Genomic DNA, 23,593 nt, shown 5'->3' on the forward strand with positions numbered 1-23,593 from the left:
AAAATATTTATTTTAATTATTAATTTCTTGTTAAAAACACATGTTTTTTTATGAAAAAAATGTGTCTAATCAATCATATAATTATTTTTTTTTATAATAACATACTTATATATTACAAAATTTACCAATATTAAATTATTAAAAAAATTATATAATTAAAACTAAAATCTTAATTTTTTTATAAAAGCACTTGTATTTAAACGATATATGAAAAAATAGAATTGAAATTACTGTATCGAAGATATTAAAATTTTAAATTTAAAAAATGAGAAAAAATTGGTGAAGGGACTAGTTTGGTGCACGACATTCAATTTCAAGGACTAAAATGAGTCACTTAATGCAAAGTGAGGGACTAATTTGGTGCATATACAACGATGGCAAAATAGATGACACGTGGACAAATACTGTTGCGACACGTGGCAAACTGGACACGTAGCCAAATAACATTGCGACACGTGGCACAACTATCCACGCCAGCATGCCACGTGTCACTGGTCGCCACATCATCCTACCATTACACGTGGCCAAATCATGAAGTGACACGTGTCACTTACAGTCCACGTCATCATGCCATGTCATCACGTCGTTAATGGAAAATAGGTCAGGGACTACTATGGTGCATTTTTTTCAATCTCAGGGACGTAATTGGTGCAATTGGAATCTCAGAAACGATTTCAATGCAAAACGCCAATCTCAGAGACTATTTTAGGGTTTAACTCGTATATTGTATCAATATTATTTAATATTAAAGAATATATAAGATTTAATCTATATAATTTTATTCAATATATTATAACGTTCCTTGCTTGAGTTATAAAGTACAAGCTAAGTATTAATATTATTCATGTAAAAAAATATTAAAAATTATAATTAATAAATAGCAAATATTAATTTGGTGAGAGAAAAGGATCAATACAGAGTAATAAAAAATCAATTTAGGTTAATTGATTGGTCAATTTACTTGTTTATTTAAATAAATATTAAAAGTTTAAATTTTATCTTGTACATATAATAATTTATTAGTCAGTAATAAATTTTTAAAAACTCAAATTTACGATAAATTAATTCTTATTCTGTGTGACTAAAAGATATTGTGAACAATAAAAGAAATTATAGAATAATAAAAATGATTAAATTAGTGTAACTTATTATAAAGGTGAATAAAATAAAATATGTTTAAAATAAAAATTTAATTTAATTTCTGTTTATTTTTACAAAAGATAACTTAACTCTTTTATGAAAAAATAAAATATATTAGCCTTCGCAATGACATTATTATTTTGAGAAGATACCGATCATTTGTTTAAATTAAAATAAAAAATTATATACAGTCAATTTTAAGTGAAGTTATACTTCACATAAAATTAATAATTAATAATTATTAAATAATTTAAATAATTTAATTAAATTTTTATTTAATAATTTTTAATTATTAATTTCACATAAAACTCATCGCACTTAAATTTTTACGTAAATTAATAGCAGAAATTCACCTGCCTGCAGGTGAAGTTGCTTTTAGATGGCTGACACATGTTATTATATGGTTTAAAAAAAATCGGTTTATTTTATATAAAAGGTTTATTTAAAAAAACCGGTTTGAATTGGACCAAGCAGTTACTTTTATTCCCTTCTTCTTCCTTTCGCACGTAAAATTCGTTCTCTTTCAATCCCTTTTTCAGAATTAATATGAAACTTTCAATTAGGTATGTTCCTTTTATTTATATTTCTTAATCAAATTTATTATTTCAAATGTATTTTTTAATTTATGTTTTTATTCATTCCTCTGTGAATGATGAAAATTATTTAATAAATACGTACATATTTATGTCATCACACCATTTTGATGTTCACGATCATAAATGCCAAGATAATTCATGGCAATTTCATGTGATAGAAGACAAAAATATAATTATGTATAACGTAGACTAGTTGATAGCATGAGCATTGTTGAAATTTTGGTACGATCTCTTTCATATTTGTTATATGTCTCTTTAGTTGGTGATGTTATAGTTTATTGTGATGATATGATGGTAGTTTAATTGTATGAGTTAGGTCCTTTTTGGGTGAATTTTTTCTATGGCTATCCTATTTTTGATGGCAATGTCAAAATAAATATTTTCATTAGTTGTTCTTTTTTTTCTCTATTTTTGAATCAATTTTATTTTGAAAAAATTTATTAAAAATTTTTGTTGTAGACAAAATTAATAAATTATGTTCAATTATTTAAGGAGACCAAATTAATATTTTGATTAGATACTTTTGTTTTATTGAAAATAAATTCTAATTCATTAAAAAATAAATTCTAGTTATAAGTAAAAACACAAAAACGTGCATGACAGTGAAATCATAATTTTTAGACAAGTAAATTATAATCTTATTATCTTAAAAAAATAATTTATTTATAGAATAATATTGAAAAATCAACAATAATTTGCATGAAAATAGTTTATTAGTAAAATAAAAGTTAATTGATTGATTACCATAAAATTTAATTTAACGATAAATTTGCAATTAAACATATTTTTACAGCTTAATTTAAAATCTGTTTACAGCTTAATTTAAAAGCAACTGAAAATGTAAGTTATGGAAAACAAAACAAAACTCATCAAGAAAATAGAAACAGAGACACAAAAAAAGGACAAATGATATCATTTATGCCATTCCTATAAAAAAAACTGTGAATTTTGTTTCTTTTTCAGAATACTAAATTTTACTTTTTCAAACAATTTATATATATATTTGACAAAAATTAAATAAAAAAAGTTTCAGATAAATTTAAAGAAAAATTGGTCAATATGAATGAAGAAAAAGAACATATCAAATTTATCTATTAGGAATTTAGGAATAATATATAGAAAGAATTTAAATTATTTTAAAAGTAGTTATTTGATCTATTTAAACCGGTTTTTTTAAATAAATCATTTGTATAAAATAAATCATTTTTTTAAAGTATACAGTAATACGTATCAACTATCCAGAAACAATGATTATAGGTGAGTTTCCACCTAAATTAATACATGTATATGTCTTGTATTGCGTCGTGGTCTTAGCAATAATGGCGTGTACATCATAGCTTTATCGATAAGACTAAGAAAATCCTCGAGAGAACAACTTAATTACTTAAATTCCGCTCGCGCATGACCATTCGCATTTGCGTTTTTTAGAGGTGATTATCGGCCGAATCGGATTTAATTAAATTTGCATTTGGCTCAAAAGATTATTAATTTATCTTGATCTAATTTAAAAAGAAATTTAAAATAAATTGGATTAATTTGATGTAAAATTTGTATATTAAATTTATAAATTTTATATATTAAAATAATAAAATTTTATTTTTAAAAATTAAATTTTGTAAATATTATATTATATTTATATTAAAATAAATTATTTAAAACAAAAATAATAGTGTATAATATAAATTTTATATATTAAAATAATAAAATTTTAAAACTAAATTTAATAAATGTTATATTATATTTATATTAAAATAAATTATTTAAATTAAAAATAATACTGTATAATATAAAAAATATTAATTAAAATAAAAAAATATAATATAATATTATTAATTTTGTTCTAAAATATTTATTTATTATAAAAAAATAATTTTAAACATGAAAGTTCATACTCCATCAAAAATACTGTTTATATTCTGACCTAAAAACATAAAGTTAGGTCTATTATGTATAAAGGTCCACCAAAAATTTTATTTTACCCAATTTTGTAAGAAATTGGATGCGATGAACACGGCCAGTTTTATTCATTTAAATAAGTAACTGTTTTATCAAATCTTTTATATTAGTTTGCAGACTAACTTCTCTCCAGATTATTTTCCTGAAATCAAAATTGCTCAAAATTCTATCCAATACTAACACACAGACTAATATGTTTGGATGTGGATGTGGATGTGGACTATTTAGAAGTGCATTGCAAAGATTTTTGGACTAACTATCATATAAGAGTTTAGTTATTGAATTTTTGCCAAAAACGATATCGGTAATAAAAAGACCATTTACCAGATTTTTGTTAAGAAAAGATATTAGTGACAAAAAGCCTAATAAAATTATTTAATTATTTTTCCTGCTAATTGTTGAACATAGTCGTGATCTCTGTATTGAAAATACAAAATGAAGAATTTTCCACGTACAAGCGTTTTCCATACAAATCATTTAATTTTCTTTTTTTTTTCTTTCTCTATGTCTCCTCTTTTTCTTCTCATTCTTTTTCTTTTTTCGTGCCTCCTCTTCTTCTTCTTCTTCTTCTTCTTCTTCTTCTTCTTCTTTATTTTTGAGGTGTTTCATTTTCATCGTCGTGTTTCTTCTCGTTCTTCTTTTGATTTTGTAACATTATATATTTTTTCTTCTTTTTTTGATTTTTTCCTCCAAAAAAGAATTATGAGAATATAAAATAAGAAAATAAAGACGAAGAAGAAGCAATAGAAGATGAGGAGGAAAAAGAGGAAGAGTTTTGAATTATGCATAAGGTGTACTTCAACGAATTTTAGGTGTATTTTTTAAATTCTTTGGGTATATTTCTGTAACCGTTTGGGTATATTTTTGTAATCGTTTGGGTGTATTTCTGAAGTTCCATTATCTTCAAAATTTGATTTCAGAAACCATAAAAATCGAAAAAAAAAAACGAAGCAAGAATACCAATGATAAACGCAGATAAAACAACGAATGAAAAGGCAAAGAGAGAACGTACGAAGGAGATCGAACAAATTTGACAAGAAACTCATTTTTATGGAGGAAGAAGAAGAAGAGTAGGAGAAGAAGAAGGAGAAGAAGAAGGAGGAGGAGGAGAAGGAGGAACGCGAAGCACACCATGAAAATCGTATATGGGCCAGCGTGCTTTTTGTTAAGTTTCTCCCAACTTGTATGACTTGTAAATCAAATAACTTGTATGTACTTGTATGACTTGTAAATCAAATAACTTGTATGTGTAGCACTTCTCTTACACTACTGCTTTAGAGGTGGGCACCAAGGATTTATTTAGAAACTTTTAAAATATTTGTAGATGAGAATAGGTTAATGGATGTGGATCTCAAAGGTGATAAGTTTATATGGTTCAATAATTCAAAAAATAATTTTATTACTAGGAAAAAAATTAGATAGGATGTTAGTAAACTAGAAATTAATACAAATATTCCAGAATGCTATTTTAAAAGCTTCTCCAATTGTAAGTTCGAATCACTACGATTTACTTTTTGAGGCTTTTTGGACGAAACATGAAGAATACAAAAAGGTGATCAAGCGGAGTTGGCTTTTGGATGACGGGAATGGAAATTATTGGAATTAGTTCATAAGAAAGAGAAATAGATGCAAGAGAAAGCTGATAGAGTGGAGTAAAAAAAAGTTTAAGAGAGCAGATAAAAAAATTGAAAGAAAAAATAAGAGTTACAACACATTCAAAAATTTGATATGTCAGAAAGAGATCAAAGAAGAGAGTATGAACTGAAAAGGCAAATCTCTAAACTATAAAAGCAGGAAGAGAAGTATTGGGGACAAAGATCAAGGTTGAAATGGCTAAAATGGAGAGACAAAAGACAGCCTTTTTTCATGCAACTACAATTCAAAGAAGGAATATGAATAGAATAGAAAAATTAAGAAATGAGTCAGGACATTGGATTCAAGGAGAGGAAAATGTGATGAAGTTAGTGGAAAGATATTTCATCAAATTTTTTACCTCTACCGAAGTCAGAAATTTGGAGGACTGTATAAGAGAAATACCTAGGAGAATCACTAAGGAGATGAATGAGGAGCTTATGGCAAGGATCAATGAGAAGAAAATTAAGGAAGCGGCCTTTAGTATGGGCGGCTTAAAGGTTCCGGGTCCAAATGGTTTAAATAGATTATTTTTTCAAAAACATTGGGATATCTTGAATAAGGAAGTGTGTGGAATTATTAAACAGTCTTTTGAAAAAGGCATCATACCAGAAGATTTAGGTGAGACAACCGTTGTTTTGATTCCCAAAATTAGTCAACCAGAAAGCTTAAATCATCTTAGACCCATAAGCTGTTGCAATTTTGTGTACAAGATTATAACAAAAATTTTGGTGGAGAAGTTAAGGAGAGTGCTAGATGCTATCATATCTCTTGTTCAAAGTGCTTTTGTAAAAGGAAGACTCATATAGGATAATATAGTAATAATACAGTAAAAAAGAAGGCTTGAAAGCAATGACATAACCATTAAATTAGACATGAATAAAACGTATGGCAGACTGGAATAGATTTTTTTGGAAAGGGTTCTAGAAGAGTTCGGTTTTAGTAATAAGTGGGTGAAGTTGATGATGAGTTGTGTGAAAAGTGCTAGTTATAAGTTCAAAATAAAAGGAAAGTTGTCCAACAAGATCAGTCCCCAAAGAGGACTTAGACAGGGAAATTCTCTATCACCCTATCTCTTTATTTTGGCTGCTGAGAGCTTTACTATTCTCATGGAAAAGATGGCAAGAAATAATCTAATTTTAGGAATTAGATTAGCTCCCACAGCCCAATTATTACTCATTTATCATTTGCTGATGATTATATTATTTTTACAGGGACGCAAGAAGAGAAGGTTTATCAGCTCATTCAGATAATTAACAAATATACAGAGGCATCAGGTCAAAGAATCAACACTGAGAAATCTAGGTTGATTTTTGGAAGTCGGGTATTTATCCAGAGTAGGATAAACATATAAGAGATCAATGGCATGGCGACGTGGAAAGATCCCGGAAGATATCTAAGGCTGCCAGCGAGTTGAAGAAGATCAAAGAAAAAAAGTATTGGAGTGGATAGAAGAAAAGATGCTTGACAAAATACAAGGATAGAAGAAAAAAATATTAAATCAAGCTGGAAATGAGGTATTGATAAAGACAGTCATACAGGCGATTCCGGTTTATGCTATGAATGTTATCAAATTTCCAAAATCTTTCTGCAAAAGAATCAAAGTAGCGATTGCCAGATTTTTGTGGTTGAATAATGGGAAGGAAAGAAGCATTCATTGGAAGAGTTGGGCAAAAATGACAAGGAGTAAAAAGAGTGGAGGCTTGGATTTTAAAGATCTAGAGTGTCAAAACTTAGCACACTTGGCTAAACAAGCTTGGAGGCTACTAAAAGAGAAAGATGCTATATGGGTGCGGATTTTGAAGGCCATTTATTATCCTAATTGTAGCCTATGGGAGGTAACAGAAGAAAGAAACGCATCATGGATATGAAAAAGTATGTTGGAAGGAAGAGACTTCCTCAAAAAGAAGGGCAACTGGAGTGTAGGGAATGGAGCGGAGATAGAAATTTGGGAGGATAACTGGGTGGCAGGAAAAGGAAAACCAGAAAGGTGTAGAGATTGTAGATTTAGAAAGGTGAGCGATTTGATAAGATATGGGGAGGGTTGGGATGCAAATAAAATTCATGATATATTTTCTGGTGACATAGCTGAATTAATACTCAAAACACCAATCAATTTGATCAACAAAAGCGATCATTTCATTTGGCCATATAGAAGTTATGGACATTACTCAATGAGAACGGGCTACCACTTTGCGAAAGAGGAGAAGGATGCCAGTGAGGAGAGAAATCTCAGCAAAGCCTCAACAAGTCAGAATTTGGGGAAAATTTAGGAAACACTGTGGAAGCTATCGGTGCCACAAAAGGTAAAAATGTTTTATGGAAAGCAATGCAAGGAATTCTACAAGTGAATGCAAATTTATACCAAAGGAGGATAGCAAAAACACCCTCATGCAGCATATGCCAACAAGCGGATGAAACTATCGAACATGCTTTATTATTGTGTCCGTGGACTAGAGCGGTGTGGTTTGGATCTAGCCTACAAATTTTGCCTACGGTCTATAATGTGAGTTCTTTTGAGAGATGGATGATGGATACAATAGAAAAGATCAATAGGGAGACCGGGACAAATCAATCAATAATTTTGTGCAATTTGGGATGTGTGCGCTGGTGCATATGGAAAGAAAGGAATCAACACATATTTCAGCAATCAAATCTCAAACCACAAAAAGTAATAGTCAATTCAGAATGCCTAGCAGCAGAATTCTATAATGCAACAAATGGCGGTTCTAATGATAATAGATTAGGAGTAGGCAGGAGCGATAAAAGGAATAGAGTTACTTGGAGGTCTCTGCCCAAGGAGTGGTTGAAGGTGAGCTTTCCAAAAGGAAACAGGCACATCAGCTACAGTAGTAGTTGTCAGAGATTGGCAAGAAAAAATTGTCACTGGGTTAACAACAATATTCAAGACAGTGTCAGCATTAGTAGCAGAAGCTTAAGCATACAGAGAGACTCTCATTCTTATTAAAAATCTTCAGCTAATGAAATGCATAATTGAATCAGATTGCTTACCTCGAATACAAGAAATTAAGACAAAAGTACCAGTGGCAGAAGCATATGCAATTATCAGAGACATTCTATTCTCCAATTGCTGGATGAGGCTCCGGATGTGGGAGCTACCTGGACTCCAAGGCTGCGTTTGTTTGTTTTTAGAGACAGGACAGAACATGACACTAAAACGGAGATAATAGGACGAAGACACTAAAAATTATCTTTTGTGTATTGTGTTTGGATACGATGGACAAGACACTAATGTAATGTCTAGTATTATATTTAGATACACATGGACAAGACTAAAATATTATATGAAATGACTAAAATAGTCCTATGATTCCAAATTTTCTACATCAATACAAATTAATTTAATAAAAAAATGAGAGTATGTAGGAGTACAGACGGAACTTGAAAAAAATATTTGAAGAGGCAAAAAATTTTAATAAAAAAATATATTAGTATTTATATTAAAATAAAATTTATAAATATAATTATTTTATTTTAAAATTTATTATTAATATGTAGGAATACATATGGTTAAGATTAACTAAAAAAATAAATTTGAATTTGATTAATAAAAAATTTTGTTTAAGTTAATAAGCCAAATTAATATTAAATAAAAAATTAATTTTAAAAAAAAATCCATTTTTACATGAAAAAACAATTAATTTTTGCATATAAAAATTTATTTTTATTTTAAAAAAAACTAATTTTTTTATCTAAAAACTGATTTTTCTTTATAAAAAACTGATTTTTCTTTAAATTATATAAAATCAATTACAATTTATAAATTATTTTTTAGCATTTTAAAAAATCAATTTTACTTTTGATAATATTTATCTTTCAAAAGTTTCAAGATTAATTATTTTTGTTATTATTTTTATTACAAATCAAATAATATAATATAAGGTTAAAATGGTATTGAAGTAAAACGATAAAAAGAAAAGAATTATCTACCCCCAATAAAAAATTCTACAGAAAGGATAGAGTACTTGGGAAAGAAAGAGATAGAGAAAGAACAGAAAGAAAAAAGTATCTCTCAACAATGTAATAGGAAAAATAAGAAGGGGTAATAGTGGAAAAAAAGGAAAACAAAATTTTTGAAATTGTTCGTGTCCACTCTTCCAAATCCCGTGTCTATCATTGTCCTTCGTGAAAGAGTAGACACAAGAGTATAAAAAACTGTCTCAGAGACAATATGTTCACTGTCCATGTCTCTACTTCCAAACACTTTTTAAACAAGTGTTGTCCATGTCTCCGTGTCATGTCCCCGAAAACAAATGCTACCCAAGAGACGGCAACAATTTAACTCACTAACTAGCAGCGAAGAATGGACTACAGAGACAGTGAACAGTGAACAGTTAATCTACTGGTTCAAATTATGAAAATAATCAGAACAGAAGCAGGATTTGCATCAATTCAACAAAGTCATAATATACAGAATCATATCAAATTGGGTTCGATTCCAACCAGCCAACAATGACATCAAAGAGAAGAGGATTTACTGGTAAGAGAAAAAGTGGAAACAAGGGATAGAAATAAAACCAGAGTTGAGACATAGGGTCATCCATCAGCAGCGCCTAGGAGTATAATTGGAAACAGTGAGGAGCCAAAAAAGGAAGGGAGGAGGGGATATGGAGGTGGTCACTGAGAGCTTTAGCGCATGCCAGGAAGCACCACGGGAGGAGAGGATTGGGGGCCGTCACAACACTCGAGCAGGATCTTCTTCAATGCATCGGCAAATGCAGTCCAAGAAAAATACAACCTCATGAAAATGGGCGACAGGGCGGATTCAATTCGAGGAATCACAAGGGGTATCCATGGAGAATGAAAAGCAAGCGTCTCAAATTAGAAGAGGGTGGCAGTTGCGATTGGCGACATCAGAAGACTCATACAGGTTGTTTTATTGAACTCGGGTTTAGGCCATCGGCGAGAGTGGAGGAACTGGGTCTCAGCTCCATGCAACAATCTTCTTGAATCATGAGGAGAAGCTTCAGAAGCTTTGGTTTTTTCAGAGATAGTGAGCGTGGAGGAGAAGAATTGGGATCTAGGTAGCTTGGCGGGTTATTTTGGGGGTAAAGATGCGGGTCAGGTTCGGTTCTGGTTGTGTGCGCCGGGTAGTCCAAGTCTAAAAAAATATTACTGCTTTAGCATAATTTTTACTGTAGAAACAACACTCAAAACAGACATTGTCCTTTACCAAAAATATTTGTCCATCAAAGATTCTTCCAACACAAATATACTTTCAGACCATCTACATACAAGATTTGGCCTAATTTAAATAGTCAATTTTTTTAAAATTAAACACATTGTTTTGTTAATGATATTCTTAAACTAGTATTTTTCCCGTAATAACATTACAGGAATATAAATTTTTTAAAACTACGGTCTACTTTGTTCTGATAGTATAGATTATGCATAACACAAAAGATTTATAAAATCAAACTACTTTTATAAAAAAAGTCATAGGTTGAAAAAAGTCTCTAACTAAGAAGACCAAAATATCTATAGATAAAAAATCAATTCAACAAAGTCATCATATACAAAATCATATCAATTTGGGTTAAATTTCAACCAGCCAACAAAGACATCAAAGAGAAAAGGATTTACCGGTAAGAGGGAAAGCGGAAATAGGGGATAGAGATGTAACCAGAGTTGAGACACGGGATCATCCATCAGCAGCGCATGGGAGTATAATTGAAAACGGTGAGGAGCCAAAAAAGGAAGGGAAGAAGGGCTATGGAGGTGGTCACCGAGAGCTTCAGCGCATACCGGGAAGCACTGCGGGAGGAGAGGATCGGGGCCATCACAAGAGTTGGATCTTTTTCAATGCATCGGCAAATGCAGTCCAAGAATAATACAACCTCATGCAAATGGGCGACAGATCGAATTCAATTCAAGGTATCACAAGGGGCATCCATGGAAAACAAAAAACAGGCGTCTCAAATCAAGGGAGGGCGGCAACTGCGATTGGCGACATCAGAAAACTTATACAGGTTGTTTCATTGAACTCGGGTTTAGGACATCTGCGAGAGTAGAGGAACTGGGTCTCAACTACATGCAACAATCTTCTTGAATTATGAGAAGTTTCGGAAGCTTTGGTTTTTTTTCAGAGACAATGAGTGTGGAGGAGAAGAATTGGGATCTAGGTGAGTTTGCGGATTATTTTGGGGTAAAGATGCGGGTCGAATTCGGTTCTGGTTGTGTGGGCCTGGTAGGCCAAGTCCAAAAGAAAAAACTACTTTAACATAATTTTGGCTGTAAAAACAACACTCAAAGTAAACATTGTCCTTTACCAAAAATATATATCCATCAAAGATTTTTTTAATACAAATATACATATATAGATACTTTCAGATCATTTACATACAAGATTTGGCCTAATTTAAATAGTCAATTTTTTAAAATTAAACACATTATTTTACTAATGATATTCTTAAATGTAACATGAAAATAAATTTCCAAGATAAAACAATCATCTGCCCTAAATTTTGTTAAAAATGATTAGAAATATCCAACATGCACAGATGCACTAATAATGAGATTGAAGAAAAGGAAAATAGGAGTAAATGGTAAACACCCACACTATTTTAATGTGAAGATAATAAATAAAAATTATTAGATAATTTAATTAAATTATTATTTAATAATTTTTTATTTTTATTTTTATATAAAAATATATTTATGTGAGTTAGTAGGGTTTTAAAATGTTAAAATTAAAAAAAGAAATAAAAAAATTCTTTATTCAAATCTAAAAATAAAAACATTATAAATATATAAACTAACAAATAAAAATAAAAACCAAATAAAATTCCAAATTATTATGAGTTTTGTTAGATAGACAATGACTTTTATAAACAATATGAACAATTGACTCTAAAATTGACTTAATAAAATAAATAAATACCTCACCCCCAAATTACCTCCTAAACCTAACATTAGAATAACCATTCGCACACCTAATGAATTGAACATTCAGTCATTGTTAACTGTGTATGAGTAAATCGAATCAAAAGGAATAACCATCAAATTAAAAATAATCAACATAATCATCTGCATACCTATTGAATTGAACATCTAATATATCTATTATTCACATTATTTAATATTTTCATTGTCTCTCTATACTTTTTCATTACTTATAATGTATAGAATTTCGAATATTATGAAAAGAATAATCTTTTCTAGCCAAAGGCTTATTAAATTAAATTACTAATAATAATGTAGAGAAATATGAATAATTTTATACCAAATGACAAGTAAATTATATGTGCCTAACATAAAAACTCCAGATTTTTTTTCTTGTCGCATCCATTGATAATTCTTCAAAATAGCTTATAGATAATTAAACTACTTGTTCCACAATATTGAATAAATTCGATTGGTGACCTTATTTTATTATCAAACATATTATTCTTCATACAGTTTAAAATAAACAACGGACTATGAAAGAGTGGAGCTAGGGTTCAATATATAATGCCCACATAATATCACGAACTCCATGTCATACACATATTTTTTGTCACTGTGCATTAAATTGGATAATGACTTTTCCAACATTAGAGCTTGTAAATAAGGAATTTAAGCTATCTAAAACGCTCTCAATACCAATGTTTATTTTATGCTTGGCCTTAACCTTGCCCTCTTTTATATATTTCTTCATCTCCTTAGCAAAATCATCAAAGCGATTAAAATGCGACCCAATCATAAAACCTTCCATTCTCACTTCCTTGCCTACCATATTCAGAAGATTCCTAACGCCATCTCTTTCAGTCCAAACCTGTAGAATACTAGTTAGTCACCAACAGAAAAAAATAATAAAATTAAGGGGCTAAATTATAAAATAGAGAACTTAATTGAAAGCCAAAATAATAAACTGAGGAGCCAAATTTTAAAATAAAAAACTTTAATTTTGTAGAAATTATAAATTTTTAGTCAATATGAAAATAATTAATTTTATTATTGTGATAATAAATAATTGATTGTTTGTGTAAAAATTCTTTTAATATATTAATAATTTATAAAAATTAAATTTTATAAGTATGAGATAAATTTTTTAATTAGTGATGTTAATTGACCTTATTATATTGAGATATCATTCCACAAAGTGGTATCCTTGCATGCTTGTTGACATGGTTAAGAACAGCTTCAAGCATCTTCCCACCAACATTATCCACATAAACATCAATACCATCAGGAAAATACCTGAAAAAATTTAAGTGAACTGTAATAAGATTTGCCTAATGTGTGTGTATATGTATTCTCACTCTTCTTGGTGCATATAAAGTAATCAAATAAAGAGCTTAGTTAATAGTTGCAAATTAAGATGAATGAATTGCGAAAAAAGAAAATAATTGAAAGGGAATAAAATTAAATCCGAGTATTATTACTACGTACTTGCTTAAAGCAGCATCAAAATCTGCTTCCTTATTGTAGTTGAATCCATCATCATACCCAAATTCCTCTTTCATTAGCTTCACCTGGAAATCATTCATTAATTATTAATTGAAATTTAATGAAATTATAAAGTTGTCCATGTTAGAATATTTTGGTAAAATAAAAATGTGAAGAATGACATGTGGAGGCTAAGAATCCCGATAAATTAACTAAATTAATAAATTATTTTGTAGATTACTGTAGCAATATAGAGTGGGTACTTTTTCATCGGATCCAGTGGTTCCAATGACCCTGCAACTCCTGAGCTTAGCCAATTGACCTGCAATCATTCCAACGCCACCTGAAGCCGCTGATATGAACACATTTGATCCTTCCTTTGCCTTCCCAATTACCTCTATACTCACCCATGCTGCAAATCCAGGTACCCCTAGGCAGCTTAGATAATCCGGTAATGAAATTCCATCACTCGCAGCATCAATTTTTGTAAAGATGTTAGTGGAGGAAATCACAGAATACTCAGCAAAAGGAAGATCTCCAAACACTAAAACAATGTCCCCCTCCTTATATTTACTGTCCTTTGACACTTTTACCCTCCCAATTCCAACTCCTCTAATCACCTGCACTATATAATTCAACGGTTAGAAATATAACTATTTATGTTATTTTTCTTTTATCAGTTTAAATTTTTTAAATAAATAATTTATGATATAATATTAAAATTTTATATTTAAAAAATTTAGAATTTAATTTTTAGTAAATTTCAAAAGTAAAACGATAAGCACAAGACAAATAACAAAAAAACAAAATCTATGCAAAGAGTGTATTAGATATATAATCATTTATATTACCTTTTCTTGTAACCATGGTAACAATTAATACAATAATGTTGAATCCTCACATATCGATAGGAACTATATATTATAACAATAATAATAATAATAATAATAATAATAATAATAATAATAATAATAATAATAATAATAATACCTCGTTGAGCTGAAACTGAGGAAAGTAAAGGCCATCGAGGTTGTGAGGGCCAGTGAATGTGGTGCGTAAATAAGGGTCTATGGAGAGTAGCAGCGTTTCAATGGCAACATGGCCATCAGGTATTGAATGAGGTTCCAGTGAGAGACTCACCGTTCGGAGTTTCAGATGATTGGAATTTGGAACACCGTGAGGAGCATAACATGCCAAGTACCATTCTCTATTTTCTACAGCCATGCTTTGTGGCGCTTTGTGTGTGTGGGGGTTATTGCAGATATGGCCAATGCTTGGTTTTAAATATGAGTTAAGACTTGAAGAGTATTATTAGAGAAAAAGAGAAATGATATTCATTATGGTAAGGAAATATTCTCCGACCATAATTAATTGATATTTTCAAATTTCATGACCAGTATTAATAGCAAATCAAGAATTCAGTGCTTGTTAATATTTTATCACATTGAGAATATCCACTTTTTGACTATATTTACTTATGTACTATTTAAGAAAATTTTGGAGATTGACTATATCCCTCTCCTCTAGTTAGCTACTAACTGCTATGTCTTTTTTTTAGGACTAAATTATTAATATTAATAATACCTTTAAAAATTTAATCGCTGACATAAATACTTTAATAAATAAATTGAAAATGATAAAAGTATTTTTACAAAATTTTAGAACGCTGTAAAATTTTGAAGAGACTAGGTTTAGGTTTGGTAAAGAGAGTAGTGTGAAAAGAAAAGTTGATTGAAGAGTATTTATTTTATAATAAAAAAAATATTAAAAAAATAAAAACATCAGATGGATTTTTATTTTTCTAGATGTGTTTGGATAGAAGGAAAATAAGAAGAAAAGAATGTTATTAAAAAACAATCTTATCGTTGTATTATAAAATATATTAAAAAAATAAAAGAATAATATTAAAAAGAAAGAGAAAAAATAAGTTTTGTTTTCATTTTCTTTCCAATATTAAAGAAAAAAATTTAGTAAGTCCGACCAACTTTTTTTTATCCCTTTTTCATTTTCTCTAATTTTTTTTCTTTTTCTCTATTTTTTCTTCATACAAGCATAGCCTAAAGAAATTTTCCGGTGAAAAATATGTAAAAACTTTTAGAATGACATGAGCCTTTTTAAAATGAGTTTTGTTAAGATGTATATAAGGATACAAGTTGAGATTATTATTAATAAAAAATTTTAAATTTTTTATTTTAATAAATACACAACAATTGATTTGGAAACTAAGTTTTGCATTTTTTTCTGTAACATTTTTTTTGTTAATAACTTTCTAAACTTTTTTTAAATTATCATGCATATACATTTTCTAAACTACCATTTATTTATTAAATCGTTTTAATAAATATATGTATAAAATATTTTTACCTTATCAGATTTTAGACCTATTTAAAATTTCAACCCAATTTTAATATTTTATTTGTTAATAACTATTTTAATAGGTTTAAGACCAAACCAATTAGATATTAATATATGTATTATATATTTTTGAAAAGAAATTAACAATATATTTATCTATAAGTATCATTACTTTACATGTTGAGAGAATAATTTCACCTAATCTATTAATGTTGTTATATTTGAGAAGTGATAACTGATATAACATTTCTTTCATGCAAATTTTAAGAGGTGGAGTCATGTATCCTTCTTTCATTGCTTAAACCTTGCTTTTGTGTACATACAAATCCAGATTTATAAATCAAGTGAAAAATGAAGACAAGTGTACGGATAAAATAATGTCGCATAAAAAAAGATTACATAATTAACATGAAAATGATTGTTCCACCGTCTTCAGAAGTGAGTTTGAAACTATGCCTTAACTTGAACAATTACTTTTCCAACATTAGAGCTTGTGAATAATATCATATGTTAATTAAGGTGCTAATAATAAGAATAATAATGTATGTAACATACAGCATTGAATAATGATTGACCTTTTTATATTTAGATATCATGCCACAAAGTGGTACATGGATATGTTTAGGGGAAATAAAAACACAAATAATTCGCTAGAAGGAGGACTTGAACCTCCGACCTTGTGGTTAACAGCCACACGCTCTAACCAACTGAGCTATTCCAGCAGCTGCAAAATAAAGTCTAACTAAATGATTTAAACATAAATATATACATATATCTTTCTCCTCATTTGTTTAACTTTTATTGTTTGATAGTTTAAAATTCTGTTATGTTGTTATTTTATAGATATTAAATCCTTTTAACCTAAGGAATAAGGATTAATCCCCTTCTTTTTTGTCATAAATCCTTTCACCTTATTCTCTCAAGAATTAAAACCAAAGTATGATAGAGAAATATGAGCACCTATACTAAGATATAGTATAAGGATCAAAATAAAAATGTAGTGCAATTGAAACAGAAAAAGGTGAAAGTGCTATTTAACTCTTCATTGTTCAATAGGTACATCGAGAATTGTATATACAATCTCAAACTATTTAATAATCTCTAAAATTTTAGAATTTTTTATAAGGGCAATGTATATTTTACCTTACCTTAAATTCTTAGGCAATAAAATGTTATGTTTTGCTTTTTTTTTTTTTGGATAATCAATTAAACTCAAATGTGATCTATTAATTTAAGTTTTTCAGTGAATTTTGTTATATCATACTATCATAATTAAAAGTAATGAAACCTCCATTTACATAATAATGCCCCATTATTTTAATATTTTAGCATTAGACTAGAAAAACTAGACGGCTGAATACAAGAAACCAGTATAAAAAAAAGATAAAATATATTTTTTGTTTCTAAAATTTATTTAAAAATTTTTTAAAATTTTTAAAAAATGGTAAAGTATACTTTTTGTCGCTAAAGTTTGCTAAGGGGAGTAGAGACCTTCATCAAAGACGAGGAATAAACAACGTGAATGACAAGAAAAAGACGCTTTAAAGATGAGGAAGACGAGTGCGTTAAAACTTACGCAGCCACATCCACTAATCGTCGAAAAGACAGCCACAGTGAGACGTTGAAGTAGCGCCGTTCTGAACAAGGGTTCTGATGAGGTAGGCTACCATTTTCATTTTGAAAATGCAATGTTTGAATGATTAGGGTTTAGAATTTTTTGTTGCTCTTGATTGTTGTTTATGGTTTTATTGTAGTGAAAGATTGAGAGTTTCAGTTGACAATGTTCTATTTTTGTGAACCTGTCATGATTGCATGCTCTGTTTTATTGAATAATTAGTTATTCTCTTTTAGAAATTTTTTTATGACGACAGGAATGGATGATTTTTAGTGTTAAGGTTCATCATAGGGATAGATTTTGTTGTGATAAGGGTAAAACTGAGTATGTTGATGGTGAGGTGACAACAGTTGACTGGTGTGATAGAGATAGATGGAGTGTTATGGAGGCTTATGATGTGGTTGAAAATTTTGGGTTCATTGCTGAGAATATTGGGATACTGTAGTATAAAGATACTCAGATAGGATTAGAAGGGTTGAAGATATTGAAAGGTGATGAAGGAGCAATAGAAATAACAAATATAAATATAAATTACCAAAAAATGGCAAGGTTGATTTGTATATAGTTTATAAGGCTTTGGTCCTTGATGATTTCTGTTATGACGTTGATTATTTAGATGTTAATGGTGGGAGTAAGATTGTCGAGGAAAAGTGTGTGGAACCTAATAATGGGCCAAGTAATAAGGCCCAAAATATATGAGTGGAAGCCCAAGGTGGAGAGGTGGAGATGGAGATGGAGGCCCAAATTCATAATGTCCATTTAAAAGTTGAAGGAGTCCAGAATATTGTTGATGTACAAGTGGAAGAGGAAGACAATGATGAGAAGAATAACAAAGAAGAGAATGACTGTTATGACCCGGATTATGAGACTAATTCCGACCTTCATTTTAGTAATAGTGGAGGTTATTATTGTGGAGATGATGGGTTATTTGATGTTGATATAACAATTAAAGAGATGCACTAATAAGGAAGTATAAGAAAAGTAGCCAATGAGCCTTAGCTCACATGGCATATCTCCTCCTCTCCACTCTAAAAGTCTAGGATTCAAACTCTAGAGATTGCAATTGAGAAAAAATGTAGTAAAAGTGTGAGGAGTACGTAGGTGTGTTGTGTATCTAGAATTGGGGGTTGTCCAATATATTTGGATACCTAGTGGAACAACTCAATCTAAATCCTTAACCCTAAATTCTAACACCCAACAAAAAGGGCACAAAAAATTTTAGCCACCAAAACCAATTAGGATGCTTAGGAGCAACTCAATTTCAAGTGCACAAGGTCAATTCTCATCACAAAGAAGTCAAATTCAAAGTGCTCTCATTGGATCATAGTTGCCAATTATTTAGTGTACGTTATTTAGGGATCATTTTGTTAATGCTTTATGTTATTTAGTGATCATTTTTATAATGACTTATGTTATTTTGATAAAGACTTATGTAATGGATCATTTTATACATTTTTTATTAGTGCACTGGTGAGATTGTGTCTTATTATATTTGTCTATATTATCTAAGCTGATTGGTGACAATAGAGTGTCCGAAACTATTTTAGTTCTATCAGAGATATTTTTGAAATATAAAACAAAGTTCAGGGACAATTTCATTAAGAAGTTTTTGTGATGAGTACATTTTTGAAACTTATTACACATCTCCATACTACTATTACTTCTACTAATTACAAATAAAACATAAAAATCCCCATAAACCAACCCACATCATCAAAGATGCCAACCACCAACAATTTGTATTTAGCATAAACTAATTTAACTTCCAAAGAAAAAATCCATAAAAACATATCAAAATAAAAGCATCAAAACTTACATCAAAATATACACAGTCCCAGTCCCAAAATCTTTCGAAATTCTCCAATGTCTTTGACCATCTTAGCATAGAAGATTCACCACAGTTGCATATAAATGTTTGCCACAGTCCCAAAATCTTTCGAAATTCTCCAATGTCTTTGACCATCTTAGCATAGAAGATTCACCACAGTTGCATATAAATGTTTGCCATCGCCTATTGCTTTTTTTAATGATGTAAAACTTTGAGAAACCATGAGTTAAAATTTCTTTCTTGTTTTCACAGAGAGGGAAGTAGTAGAGTAGAAGTGAATTCTAAGATTTATATTGGAATTTTTATTATTTAATTTTTTTGATAAAAATTTAAAAAAAATTAAAAAACCATTTTTTAAATGACTCATATACCTAATTGCCACATTAGAAGAGATGCTATTTTGCCACATCACTAACATCTGTTAATAATTTGAACAATGTTAACACTCAGTAGTAGAATTGATACAAATTGGAAACTTATAGGACAAAATTAAGACAAATTAAAATTTAAGAATATTTTTAAAAGTTTTAGCAAACTTCAAAAACAAAAAATATACGTTACCCAAAAAAAATATTATAGTACTTCAAATATTTGCAATTTAGGTAGAAAGCATAACTGCATAAAAGCCAGTTAAATCTAGTCATAGCATTCATAAAGAGTGTCGTGGAACAGATCATAAACTTTACGAGAAATTGTTAAAATGACAGAATTTACAACTAAGGCAACTAGTGAACTACTTATTTTTTTTTTTTTTAATGGCAGTTCTATTCACAAGGATGATGGTGGTAGTGAATATTTCATATCAGCACCCCAAATGTGTTCTCCCCGCTGTACGTCATATACAGGAATCCATCTTCATCCTTATTTTCCTCGTATATTGCAGACATCATAGCCGCTGCAAGAACACAGAGACCAAAACTCAATTCACAAGATTGACTTCGGGGTTAACCATTACAAAGGATTAATAATAGAATGATTATCCATTTATATTACCTGTTGGAGGTAAAACGTTCTTGACAAAAATGAAGATGGCCTTCTCAGGACTGAGTTTGATTCTCTTTCGTACCACATACACGAACTGACCGACAGTCAGATCAGCAGGAACCAGATACCTAAAACCATCCAACAAGGAACGACAATGCGAATTATGAATGATCAAGAAGGCGAAAAAAAAGAGTAACCGTCATTCTAAGAAGATTAGTGCAATTGACAAAGAGCAAAAGAATATCAAGAATTCAATGCATCTGAACTTCAAAGGCTGTCATAGGCAAATGAAAGCAGCGTGCTTAGATATGCCCATAACTGCCAAAGATCCAAGTTCTGCAACCACTTTTGCTAACTAATTTTCTACAAATTCAAGGAGTATTTATCAAAACACTTCATTTTCTTTTTAATTGTGGAAGGAGGTGCATCGAGGCAAAAGAGGGTCATCCAACCTCCTAGGATTTATAATGAAGGCTGAGACACTAAGTCAAAAGCCTGTTGAAGAAGATGAAATAATAAGCACATGCAAATGATCAGAATGAAGAACACACAGAGATAACTCCAATTTATACTACACATACAATTTCAACAATCTCTTATCATCAGTTTTACAAGAGAAGCATCAATCAAAATCTTGCAATGTTGATATCTATCAGTAGGATTTCACAACAATGAAACCATAGAATGCACATAATGATGTCAATTATGCTTAGCGCGCTGATGATCCCTGTTTTCATCAACTCATTACATTATTGAGTTTTCTATATTCATTGCTATTAGTAAGCAAAGAACTTAACGCAGCTTCCAGAGTGATCAACTTCAAGTAAGAGCAAGTCTCAATATTTTAACTTCAATGCACAATATTTCAGAAAATCTTAATGTAGAAAGTAGTGAGAAGAAATTCAAGAAACTAACTTTTTCTTGTCAATCTCAGGAACATCACTCTTCTCAGCTCTTTCAACAATCACCTACACCCAAAAGGTTAACCAAATTAATCATCATGAAGTGGGATTATCATGACACATACAAACAACAGAAACCAAATCTTACTGGAATTCTATCAGGATACTTTTCCCTAATGCGTGATGCTTCAGCCTGTCTCCTTTCTGACACACAATGTTAGCAAAATCAGAGGACATTAGTGGGCTGATATATTCTGCATAGTAATCATAACCAACATAGCAGACATCACGAGAAAAGCCAACTTAATGCATTAAAAGAAAACAATTTTTTTAACGAATTTCCAAAATTTACCGAGTAAAGCTCAGATGATGATCATGATGACCTAATTTTCTCGAAATTTTGGAGCAAAAAAGAAAGATGCTACATGTTTCCCCGAATTACAAAATATTCAATCCAATGAAACCCATGATGAGGAAAATTAAAGAAGCAATAAAGGCAGAATATGCGAGAGGGATATTAAACGAACCAATAGGGTGTTCCATCTTGAATGAACTCTTAGCCATGGCAATAATTCTGCAGCGCAAAACGGGAGTTAGGGTTTTCTATGATTTGGATTCGAAAGAAGGGGAAAGTGGAGGAATTTGAAACTGAAAAAGAGGAAATTAGGGATTGTTTACCGGGAGGAGAGAGAATTGAAGAAAAATATCCAAAATAAAAGCAAGCAAAAACCCTTCTTTTGTTCCAAATTCGAGTTTTGAGAAATACGAATGTGCTACTTCAATTTAACGACACCGTTTGTTGGATACCGAAAACCAAAGATTACCTATTTAAACAAATAGGCCCAACAAAAACCAAATAAAATAAGCGTTGTTACACATCCAATTATTTTTTCACTTAAATTTATTTAAATATAACACTAATAAAAAGTTATCAAAAATTACTGTTATTAAAATGAAAAAGTCTAGGGAGCCAATGGCCTAAGCGTACAATGTGTACAATAGAGGTTTAAGAAGTATTAGAGATATGACCATTAGTGTTACATTGTCTTGTCAGGTTATGTTTTTGGGATGAGTGGTTTCAGATATGGTATTAGAGTTTGAACCCCAAAATTAGTTTAATTTTTTATTGAGATGTTTATTATCCTTGGTATCCGGATGGTTATCCTTGGTATCGGATGGTTATTCTAGCTAGTATGGTGATGTTCATTTTATTCATGGACCAAAAATTTAGCCCATTGTACACATTGTACACTTAAGCCATTGGCTCCCTAGCACTAGCGTGATTACATACGCTAGCTTCTTTTTCTCCTTCTTCTTATAGATCCTTTTTTTTACCTTCTTTTTTGTTTTCTTCCTCTTCCTTATTCTTTTTCGCATTTCTTTTTCTTTACGTATTTTCTCTTTATCATCATTCTTTTATTGTTATTGTTGTTACTGTATTTTCTTTTCTTTTCTTCCTTCTCTCCCTGGTGAAGAAGCATTAGAAAATGAGAAAGAAGAGTTTTGAATTGTGCAGAACAGAAATGAAGCGAAATTCGGAAATTAATTGAAATTATATTTAGAATAAACCAAAAATTAAATTCAGAATGTAAACTCCTTTTAAAACAAGCACAGACTAAATGCACCTTATTTAAATCCAGAATAAATCAAAATGCACCTTATTTAAATCCAGAATAAATCAAAATTACTTAATGATTGCGACACACAAACTTAATTCGAAAATAAACACAAACAAAATTGAATCATGAACAAAAACACATCCAAATCCATCAAGTGATTTTGCAGCATTATGTGTTTCTTCTTCTTTATTTGATTAGATGAACAAGACAAGAAAAGAAGAACATGATAGAGAAGTTTTAAGGAATTTTTTCTTCTTATTTCTTTCTTTTTTGTTTAATTTTCTTCTCTTTTTCTTGATTTTATTCCTCTCAAAATAGTGAAACAAGAAGAATCATAACAAAATAATTCACCAAAAATGAACTAAAATTATATTCACAAATGAATTAAAATTATATTTAGAATGAACTGAAATTACTTAATGATTTCAGTTCATTCTAAATATAATTTTAGTTCATTTCTAAATATAATTTCGATTTATTTTTGTTCTGCACAATTTAAAACTCTTCCTCCTCACATTCTAATACTTCTTCACCAAGGAGAACAGGAGGAAAAGAAAAAAAATATAGCAGCAACAACA

At 29.9% G+C, this 23,593-nt stretch overlaps 2 protein-coding genes and 1 non-coding gene across 3 annotated transcripts; all 3 read right to left on the minus strand.

The window, feature by feature from the left end:
* Nucleotides 1-12,840: 12,840 nt before the first annotated feature.
* On the minus strand, nucleotides 12,841-14,936 carry LOC112705250 (2-alkenal reductase (NADP(+)-dependent)). The gene is made up of 5 exons (XM_025756088.3): nucleotides 14,703-14,936; nucleotides 13,976-14,332; nucleotides 13,716-13,798; nucleotides 13,397-13,523; nucleotides 12,841-13,098 (listed from the first exon to the last, which is right to left on the minus strand). The coding sequence occupies exons 1-5, from the start codon at nucleotides 14,934-14,936 to the stop codon at nucleotides 12,841-12,843; spliced, it is 1,059 nt and encodes a 352-aa protein (XP_025611873.1).
* A 1,779-nt stretch (nucleotides 14,937-16,715) lies between these two features.
* TRNAN-GUU (transfer RNA asparagine (anticodon GUU)) lies at nucleotides 16,716-16,789 on the minus strand. Its single transcript has one exon. It is a non-coding gene; the product is annotated as a tRNA-Asn (tRNA).
* A 3,318-nt stretch (nucleotides 16,790-20,107) lies between these two features.
* Nucleotides 20,108-22,210, minus strand: LOC112706998 (autophagy-related protein 8C-like). The gene is made up of 6 exons (XM_025758538.3): nucleotides 22,075-22,210; nucleotides 21,924-21,970; nucleotides 21,545-21,600; nucleotides 21,410-21,462; nucleotides 20,504-20,622; nucleotides 20,108-20,405 (listed from the first exon to the last, which is right to left on the minus strand). The coding sequence occupies exons 2-6, from the start codon at nucleotides 21,958-21,960 to the stop codon at nucleotides 20,308-20,310; spliced, it is 363 nt and encodes a 120-aa protein (XP_025614323.1). The 5' UTR covers nucleotides 21,961-21,970; nucleotides 22,075-22,210; the 3' UTR covers nucleotides 20,108-20,307.
* Nucleotides 22,211-23,593: the final 1,383 nt, after the last annotated feature.

This window comes from Arachis hypogaea, chromosome 8 (genome assembly GCF_003086295.3).
Source record: "Arachis hypogaea cultivar Tifrunner chromosome 8, arahy.Tifrunner.gnm2.J5K5, whole genome shotgun sequence".
NCBI lineage: Eukaryota > Viridiplantae > Streptophyta > Magnoliopsida > Fabales > Fabaceae > Arachis > Arachis hypogaea.

What these genes read in the sequence shown, in the direction of transcription:
- LOC112706998 (XM_025758538.3), bottom strand. Translation starts at nt 21,960, where the DNA reads ATGGCTAAGAGTTCATTCAAGATGGAACACCCTATTG. An exon ending in CCTGAGATTGACAAGAAAAA is followed by an intron (nt 20,623 to 21,409) that starts GTTAGTTTCTTG and finishes GGATGGTTTTAG; the next exon opens with GTATCTGGTTCCTGCTGATC. An exon ending in GAACGTTTTACCTCCAACAG is followed by an intron (nt 20,406 to 20,503) that starts GTAATATAAATG and finishes GTGTTCTTGCAG; the next exon opens with CGGCTATGATGTCTGCAATA.
- LOC112705250 (XM_025756088.3), bottom strand. Translation starts at nt 14,936, where the DNA reads ATGGCTGTAGAAAATAGAGAATGGTACTTGGCATGTTATGCTCCTCAC. An exon ending in CTCAGTTTCAGCTCAACGAG is followed by an intron (nt 14,333 to 14,702) that starts GTATTATTATTA and finishes TATATAGTGCAG; the next exon opens with GTGATTAGAGGAGTTGGAAT. An exon ending in CCACTGGATCCGATGAAAAA is followed by an intron (nt 13,799 to 13,975) that starts GTACCCACTCTA and finishes AATGATTTCCAG; the next exon opens with GTGAAGCTAATGAAAGAGGA.